General features: G+C 33.3%; 1 protein-coding gene across 1 annotated transcript in view; it reads right to left on the bottom strand.

Moving 5' to 3' along the window:
* Nucleotides 1-870: 870 nt before the first annotated feature.
* Nucleotides 871-10,117, bottom strand: part of HPGD (15-hydroxyprostaglandin dehydrogenase) — a 52,599-nt gene continuing 43,352 nt past the window's right edge. Inside the window, exons 5-7 of the mRNA XM_074228943.1 lie at nt 7,929-8,005; nt 4,509-4,672; nt 871-3,369 (exon numbers count right to left, since the gene is read on the bottom strand). Coding sequence (XP_074085044.1) covers nt 3,231-3,369; nt 4,509-4,672; nt 7,929-8,005 — 380 coding nt within the window. The 3' untranslated portion in view covers nt 871-3,230. The remainder of the gene's footprint in view (nt 3,370-4,508; nt 4,673-7,928; nt 8,006-10,117) is intronic.

Genomic DNA, 10,117 nt, shown 5'->3' with positions numbered 1-10,117 from the left:
CTTATAGCTGTATTACCCCTGGCAAATCACTTAAACTTTCTCAGCCTCAATTTCTTTATATGTAAGATAATGGGGTAGAGGATATAACCTTGACTTTTAAGGTACTTTCTAGTTCTAAAATCTATGATGTACTCAAATATTCTTTTTCCCCCCGAAATTAATAATCGGAGACCTATAGCATTTAAGTGATTTCCTCAAAATTAATCACAAGAGAAGGATCAGCTCAAGGTGCTATTTCCTAAACCAGGGATCTTGTCATCACATAATACTGTTAAATTAAATTAACTTAAATCTCTCCCTGTTAAATTCTAGTTCTGGTTTTCCTTTCTTAATTGCCATTACCATGTGTTCATTCAATACATTCAGCAAACATTAACTTTACCTTTGTGTAAAATCTAGAGCTACAAAATAGGAATACATCTGGTCTAGGCCTGTTCTTGTTTTGTTTTGTTTTTTGGAGCTTTTTTTTGTTTTTGTTTTTGTTTTTTGCAAGGTAGCGGGGTTAAGTGGCTTGCCCAAGGTCACACAGCTAGGTAATTATTAAGTGTCTGAGGCCAAATTTGAACTCGGGTATTCCTGACTCCACGATTGGTGCTCTATCCACTGCACTACCTAGCTGTCCTCATCTGGGCCCTGTTCTAAAGAAATTTTCAAGCAAAATGAAAGAGCAAAGTAAATGGACCAATCAGGACAAACATGAATAATTAGGATCATGAGTAGAGAAGGAAATGTAAAGGATATGTCCAGGTACTGAGCCATGAGAGATCTGAAGAGAGAGATCATTTTCAGTTGGGGCTTGGGGGGGGGGGGTAAGGGGAGCTTTCTTTTAACTTCTTATTTAAAGAAAAAAATCTCATGGAACCAGATATGTTACATTATATACATTAAATTTTATTTAAAAATTTACATCTTTGAGCCCTCCAGTTTTCAATATTCATTCAGCAACAAAGGGATAATTCTAAATACTTAAGACAAAGTAGTATTTTCAATCTTCTCCCAGTTCAACCTAGATAGTCAGGTTAGTTACAAAGAGAAACAATAGATTGTTTGGATCCTTTGTAACTGTCAATTATTTTGTGCCTTGGAAGCAGGAAGAGGATCTGAGGATTTAAAAGGAAATCTTATATTCACAAAAGAAGATAGAAACTGAGGAAGCCTCACTGGCGCTATAAAAATGTCAAAACTGTGATTAGAATACACACCACCAACATGGTGATTTCTTTCCTCTCCTTAGCAGCTTACATATCATGTTGCAGAAATATGAACACTATTTACATAGTTTTAAAAAGTGAACAGACTTTTCTTAATATATACACTCACATTTTCATTTGGTGCTGCTCAGCTTTTGCTTTTCAATACATGTTATGGATAGTTCTTTACCTTGAAAGAAAATATTTCCATCACAGAGTGTACTTACTGAGAGCTGCCAGGATGCAAGGTAGGTCTACAAAATTATTATAAACACATTTCAAATTATGACTTCATGACACAGAGAGAAAATTAAAAAAGGCAAAACAAAAATGTCACAATGGTGACATTCAATGTATGGGCACTCAATGTATGTTGTGGAGAGGTCCATTTCTGGATGTGACATAGCCCATGCTCATCTCCATCAAAGGCAAATTGAAATTTTCTTCTATTGGAGTCTTCCTTGTTGAGGCTGTCTGTTTTAAAGTTCTTTAGTGAACTCCAGGAATTCACATTTGATTCCACATAATTTTAATCAGTGACAAATATAAGGTCATATGCATGAAAACCCTAAGTTCTATCTACCCTCCTGTTTAACTCCTGTAGAAGTTACATTAGTCACCAGCAGCACAGCCCAGAGGACTTGACTCAAATTAGGAGGTCTATGATTCAGCAGGTAGAGTAGATTCACTGACCTCCAGGCTATAGTGACTAAGTTAGGAATCTTGAACCTTCTCCATTGAGTGACTGAAGCAGCTATTACAGTGGATTATTTTAACTTGGGGCAGCAAAAACATTTTTCTATATACCAAGTAAGGTAACCAGTTCCCTCCCCCTTTCTTACCTATCCATTTCCCTTACTGGCCTTGGAGAGTATAATTATTTAAGTGACAAAAAGGGGGAATATTTCATGGAATATTATTATTTTGTGTATTTTTTGCCACAGTTGTTGTTGCCAAATCAATTTCTGAATAGTGAAAGAAATGAGTTATCATTCAACTTGAGATTACTTATTTATATTTTAGAGATTTGAACTGAGTGATTTTAGTGAAAGAGGTAATTTTGAAATCCACATAATTGGTTAAAGAGAAAATTGAGTCTGAAAAACACATTCCGGTTACAATTTTCTTTTCATAAAATATTACATAAATTTAATATTTTGGGGAGTGGTTCCTATTCTTTTTGTTCCATAATACTTTTGGAAGTCGACTTACCAGTAATAAATGTACTACCCCAAAGTTTAATATTAAATTTTTTGAAGTTAGAGTTCAGAATCATGAATTGAGAGATAGCTGATTAAGTGAACCAATCAATCAGAAGCTGAAAGTCGCGACTGATAAATAATAAGGTAGTATTACTTCCAGGACAGGCACCTGAACTCTGAAATCGATAGTTCCAAATTCTATTCTTAGGCACTTTTCCCCTTCTGTTGTAAGTATATCGCTGTAGTTGATTCCTTCATTTCCTTCAAAGGGATTCTGTCTTAATAAATACCTTAAAAATTTTAAGAGTGGGAGTTGTTTGGATAAAAGAGTATACAATAAGTATTAGAAGGACTATTGATGAGTGTTTGCTATTGCATGTAACTTTAACTCATTTAAACCAATTATGCATATAAACACAAAAATTGTTTACAACATATTTCTGTCAGCCTGGAAAGAGCAATTCAAGTATTTAAAAAAATCAAACAAGACATGAGAATTCTGAAAAAAAAATTATCATCTGTGTACCAATGACATAATTATATTTTAAAAATGCTTATTAGTATTTCAACATCTTTCTGCATTCATCATAATTTAAGAATCCATGTCCCTCCTATGTATCAAAATCATTATAACTATTAATCACATGCCTTAGAGACCACAAGGAAAAAATGTAATGACCTTTTCTCACACAAATGCAATTCTTCTTCATTGTAGATTTTCTCATAAAAGTACTTAAGTTGCAAAATATCTTTAAAAGAGATAGCTTCTATGAATCAAATCCAGAAATGCATAAATACATCAGTTGTACTTCTGTTCACATGTCAATCTGAGAAATGTTTACTGAACATTAGATTGATATGGAATTGTATCATAGTTTTGAAAGTGAATTCCCTGAGATGTTGTGATCTTCATAACTGCACCATTTAAAGTGTCATCTTCTATGATGGTTATCAGTCCTTTGGCGATGACTGATGGGCTAAAAAACAGAAATGAAGCATATGAATTTTAAAAAAATTAGGAGTGACTAAAATAAAATAACAATTTCCCTTCAGCCTTCAGCACTTCACTATATTACAGAAGAGCTATTATTGTGGTTTGTCCTTCATCTTTCAAGAAGACCATGACATCAGAGAGGTGATGCCATGACATGCATGAGAATTGGATTTGAGTAAGAGGGTGCTGCTCCACAAAGTTGCCAACTTCACTTTCTTCTCTGGAACAATCTGGGTTCAGTAGCCAGATATGAATCAGGACAACTGCAGATTACCCTGGATGCAAGGCAATCAGGGTTAAATGACTTGCCCAGGGTCACACAGTTAGTAAGAGTCAATTGTCTGAGGATGGATTTGCATATGAGTCCTTTCTGACTTCAGGGCCGGTGCTACATCCATTAGATAGTTGCCCTAATAAGTTTATGATGAAGTCATTGCTATTCCCCATTTACTTTTAGTTAATCAGATTTCAGAAAATTTTGATAAAGACTATAGTAGTCAGAGAATATACTAAACTTTCATAACTTTAGGTCTGAATTATTCATATTTACTTTCAAGTGCACTTAGATGAGTTTTTCCCCACCCAATTTCATTTGTTCAACTTGACACCCACCAGCTAGAAAATGTCAAATGTAAGAGCAAAAACTGTATTTCTATTCTATGACAACCTATTACTGGCTTCATTAAATTCTTGGGTTTTCTTATGTTTCCTTATGTTATTGTGCCATAACATTGTGACATGGTGTTAGTGATGGTAGAATGAGGAATGTGGGCTGGGATCCCATGAACCTTCCTAAAATGATTTTCAGTTTTGTTCTTCCTCCATCTTTAGAGATAATCAATCACATAATCATACATAAGAACCTATATTATATTTGTTTTGGAAAAAGATGTTGATGACATTATCTTTTGATATTTGATTACCCAGTAAGATGGTAGGATGCAGTTCCATTTTGGAAGATAGATTTCTTTTCTCATATAAAATGGCAACATTAAAAAAAACAAAAAAAATATCATACATGGTTTCTTAGGTATAGCAAAACACAGTTATTTGGGCCCTGAATTATCTTCTCTCATGTATTATTAAATAACTTAGGAGAGAAACATGAAGATCTCTACTTACTCTAATATTCCATAAAATTTCATCATATCTTTGATACAATCCTTGTATTCAAAATATTGCCCCATGTTCTCTTCTTTGTCAATGGACTCGAGGATTGGTGTGTTAACAAAACCTGGGCAAATGGCATTCAATCTCACTCCAGTCTTCATATTATGAGCTGCCATCTACAAAAGAAAAAAAAAGAAGTGTTAAAATAAATGATTTCCAAAATTACTGTAATTTTGAATAGAATTAGTTTATAATGATATTTGCAAAGTGCAACAAGAGACAGAATGGTATCATAGAGGATGAGTTAGCTTCAGAATTCTGCCTTTCACATATACTACTATTAATTCCTGGACAAATCACTTAAACTTCTCTGCAATGTTAATCATATGAAAGATACTGTACTAGGTGCCAAAGATACAAAGACAAAACAAAAGAGTTCCTGCCATCAAGACCCTCAAAATCATTCACTAACCTAGCTTTCCAGACTAATGCCATCTTACTATTCAAACATTTTGGCTCCAACCAGGTTATCAAGCTAGTACTAGCTCTTTCAAGAAACTTTTCATAAAACATTAAGTTTTTTCTTCTCCATCACGTTATCTTTATATTGATATGTGTAATTAAATTTGTGAAGCATTATCTCTTCCCAAACTTCCATGAGGAGAGAAGTACCTTGTGGGAAGGGGCAGACATTTTTTATAACTGTAAAGCATATTGCTTATTTGAAATAAAAATTTTAAACTATGACAAAAGTGCTCTGTCCTCCCATGAAAGAACTGGCTTAGAATTCTCCAGATCCCAGAGTGGAAAACAGTTCGTAGTCTGACACAGTCTTTACTCTTTCAATGAAAGTGAGTCAAATACCCCAAGGAGGTTGCACTAACTCTAAGGATTTCAAGGTTTCTCATCTGTAAAATGAGAAGACTGGATTAAATCAGGGCTTCTTAACTTTTTGATAGTTTAGTAAAAGCCTTTGGACATTTTCTCAGGAGAACTTTTTAAAATGCATAAAGATGTAAAATTACATATAGTCAACATTACACAGAATTCAACTGATTTTATTAAAATAGTAATCAAAATATTAAGAAAAAATGCGTATAAATCCCAGATTAAGAATTCTTGGGTTAGATGGTCTCTGAGGTCCTTTCTCTAGGGCTTCTGATCTTTTATATCCCATAAACCTTTTTCTGGCTTGCAATTCTTGATGCATTAGTTTAATATGTAGGATAAATGCTCAAAGTTTGCTCTACAATAAGGTTGATTTGACTTAGGCCACCAATCCCTCTTACTTATGAAGTCAGTCTTTTATCTCATTCAAAACTATACATGAGAGGATGAGAAGGGATGCTCTCAGTTAGTGTTAATGTAGATTAGTTTGTTGAGTAGAATAAAGGAAAGTTCTCATGAGGCCTATTTGACAAGGTTTGATCTCTGGACCATTTATGACACATGGGGAAAAAAAATTCTGTTTCAAGATTGTAGACTACACCCTTCATGTACTATTCATTGGTCATTGGGGAAATGAAAATAATGATTACACTGAGTCATCCACACTTGTCACATTTGAAAAACAACTCAAATCACATGTCTTACTGATCACAGGGCAGCAACATTAAGGAAGGACATCTTTGAGTCCAAAGATGAACCATTAGTACCTCTATTTTTTAAATACCATAGTCTAATCTTGTTTATTTTCATGGAGGGAATTGTGCTTTATAAAACTGTAGGTTTATAGAATAGATTTGCAAAATATATTAAATGTAGTATATTCTTAAGAAAAATGTCAGGGTTTTTTTTAGTTTTTATGTCAAAATGAATGCTTTTCATATTGGTTTTTTCAATTATGTAAATTATAACAGAATTGAAAACTATTAAAACATTATTTGGCTCACAATATGTGGTGGCAAAAATTAAGCAACTTAAGGATAGATGTCAAACAAATTCATTCCATTAATTTTTACTAAAGAGATATTGTTTTACAAATAAGGCAAAAAGTAGAAAAGAAAGATAATTGGTCTGAGGGTAAATTATCTAATAATCAATTACTACTGGTAAACAAAAAAGAAAACTTTTTATTCCAAAAACCTTATTCTCTGAAAGTTTCTAATTTCTTTACCCTAAACTCATTTATCTCAAGGAAAAAAGGCATTGATTAAGGTTTAAAAATAAAAATATGCTTTTAACCTAAGTCAGATCCACACAATTACCTCATTAATTATATATCATATATATATATATATATATATATATATATATATATATATATATATGTAATATTTCCAGTCCTGGCCAAAAATCTCGAGAGAAATGTGACTTATTTGGATTGATCAATCCAGGAACTGTGTGGACAGGGTTGAGAATACAATTGCCTAGGTTTTACTTGGGCAAGACTGTAGTAAAAATCCAGACTTTGAAAATCTTGTCACTATGAAAAAGGGTATTAAGGACAGAGCTATTATATAGTTGTGTCAGAATGAGGACCATTCCTTTTCATCACACAATATTTAAACAATCAAGGTTGAAGAATATAAAACATGGTGAATAACTTCATAATTTAATAGATCTAGAAGTTCAGACTTTTTAAGGGAAAAAGGATTTTATTTTTAATTGTCAAAGGTCACTGATGTGAAACTATTTTTTCTTTAACAATTTAGAATGAAGCCTCCAATGAAGTCCAATTCTGTGGTATGGAGAGATGACCCTGGTTCTCTGCCAGCAGAGCAAAAAATGCGTTAATATCTATGAAGTTGGAAAAGCTTGAAAAAAATCCAGTTATGGACTGATCATATATATTTGCTAACTATGTTTGGAGAGGCCCATCAGTGAGTTGGTTGAAAAGGATAAATATTTTGGCCACAGCAACTATCAAAGAACCTAATATATTAAAATAGAGAAGAATTGATAACTGTATTGAGTATTCATATTGCAGAAACTGCAAATCCTTAACATTCTTAAGTCAAACAGAATGTAACTTTCCACTTTTCTTTCATGATCTGTAGAAAATTATTAAATGCAATCTTCATATTCAAATACAATTAATAATAATAGCTAGCATAGCCCTAAAGTTTGTAAAAATGCTTTATATTATCTCATTTGCTTCTCCTAAAACCCTGTAAAGTAGGTATTATAATATTTGAGTTTACAAATTACATCTGAGTTTACAACAAATGAGGAAACTGAGAAAAGAGAAATTAAGGGACTTCCTCAGGATAACATGGTTAGTAAGTGACTAAAGCAGGATTCAAACTCTGGTCTTCCAAACTGCAAGACCAGTATGTTATCTATTATGCTACTTAACTACCATTTTTCTCATGTAACTATTAAAATTCAGAGAAACAAAGAGACAGAGGGGGAGAGGGAAAGAGAGAAATTAGTCCCCATGCTAGGTAAAAAGTATATGGTGAGTTTTAAGGCAGCTATATATTTACTCACAGCAGCAGATCGTGTGAATCCAATTATTCCATGCTTGGAAGCACAATATACAGGCTGGTGTGCAGCAGGCATAAGCCCTTTAAAAAAAGATAAGGGAGGAAAAATTAAATAAACTAGCTTTCACTAGACAACTTTGAATTCAACCAATTTGTAAAGATATTTTTGATAAATCTTTTAATTTAAAAAATATATATTTATAGCCACTTAGCTCGCAAGCAATTTTCCCCATCTCTTTCCCTCACCCAAACAAACATATTCTATGGACCAGGGCACGGGGCAGCCCATAGGGACTAATTAAAAATCTAAGAGGCTTAGTGAAAAGTGAGACTCAAGCTTCTTCACTAACAAAATGAGGAAAATATCCCATCTATGGTGAGGAAGAAAATCCATTGTAAAGTATAAGGCTACTGCATAAATGAATTATTATTATTATTATTATTATTATTATTATTGTTTTTGTTGTTGTTGTTCTCTGCCTCGAAGTCAGGCAAGTTGGAGATGATCTTTAAATAGAGTATAGTTTGTAAAGGAAATTCCTAATTAAGGAACCTTGTGAATCATTTTATGTACTAAAACTAAAGCATCAATTTATGATTCTGCCAATTCTCCTCTCACTCCTTTTCATGAAATGCTTGAGTGTTATTCCTGGAGAGTACAAGCAAGGAGAACCTTAGCATCATTGTCTCAAACCAAAGTCTAGTTTGGATCTGGTTATCTTCATCATCTATTATCTCTAGCAACATGATTAACTCCAGCTATTTAAACACACAATCTTTTTTTGTCCCCAGAACACATGGGTTTTTCAAGGAATTTGCTCATAATGTATTAAGCATTATTATCAAGCCTTTTCCCCTGAGATGCTTGTCAATTTGATTAACTCTCATACTTGTAAATTCACTTCCCTTTCCTTTTGGTCAATTTTCATTATTTCTTCACGTCAGCTTTATATTTTAGATGTTCCATGATCTTTCAGTTCTTTCTCCCAGTGCCTTTCATGATTTTTCTAAACAAGGACTTAGTCTTTGACTGCTCATTATTGATATTACTCTAAATGTCCTGCTAATAAAATGAAGTACTCCATTCAACTAAGCCATTCTCAGAACATCATCAGATAAACTGAGTGTGCTATGCCAAGATGAAAATATGTATATAGAATTTAACCATTCCTGATATGGTTGTCATTTTAACCCAGAAAGCATGTTTACTTGGGAGTTATTTAAATTCCCATAAGTATAATTCATAGTTTAAAAAAGTCCACTCTAGGAAATCAAAGTTTAATATTTTTGTACTTTTTTCATTTTATTAAGATTTAAATTAGAAAAATATATGTAAATGCATTATGTCTGCCAATATTATGTCATTCAATAATTTTGGTTTTTTTTAAGTTATTTCCCACAATATTCCTTACACCCATTGAAACGGCACCTACAATTAAAAAAACAGAGAAAAGGAAAGCCCTGTTTTGAGGGAGTTAGATTCTGGGGGCCTCCTAGTATCCTCTACCAATTTGCCCTCAGTCTCTCATCAAGACCCAGGGCAGTTAAGAGATCTAATTGAATATCCACAAGGCCTAATTAGTGAATGGCGAAACTTGAGTTAAAAGCTTATAAATGAGCATAATAGTTGCCCTTTCCTCCTCACCAGCTTGTACCATCACCAGAAGTTAAGGGCAGTTCCCTTTAGGAGACTGTGGCTATTCTTTGTATCTGGAATGTTCTTCCTCCTTAGTCATTTCTTCTATCTTCTCTGGCTTCTTTCCAGTCTCAGCTAATATCTCAACTGCTAAAAAGAAGTTTTCCCCAAAACTCTTCTGTCATGTACCTTCACATCATTCTAATTTTCGTCTTGTTTGGATATAATTGTTTATATGTCGTCTCCCCTATTAGACTGGGAACTCATTGAGGACAGGGACTGTTTTTTTTGACTTCTTTGGGTTCTCAGTGATTGCATTTATCTCCTATTCAATGAGAATTTGAAGTGCTCTCTGACTTACATAAATATCCAACAGTTTATGTAATATTAAGGTCTCCCACCTTTCTTCTAAGAGGACATAAGTGTATTAGTTTTATCTTCTGTTCTATGGGATCAAGATTCAACAATCATTTCAACACAGCAGAAAAATGTATTAGGAGTTTGAAGCTTATAGGATTTTTAGGACTAGCAGATTTCTTAGAGATCAAACTAAAATG

The sequence above is a fragment of the Macrotis lagotis genome, chromosome 3, assembly GCF_037893015.1.
Source record: "Macrotis lagotis isolate mMagLag1 chromosome 3, bilby.v1.9.chrom.fasta, whole genome shotgun sequence".
NCBI classification, from domain to species: Eukaryota; Metazoa; Chordata; class Mammalia; order Peramelemorphia; family Peramelidae; genus Macrotis; species Macrotis lagotis.
Note: the sequence above shows the minus strand (reverse complement) of the source record. Positions and strands in the feature narration are given on the sequence as shown.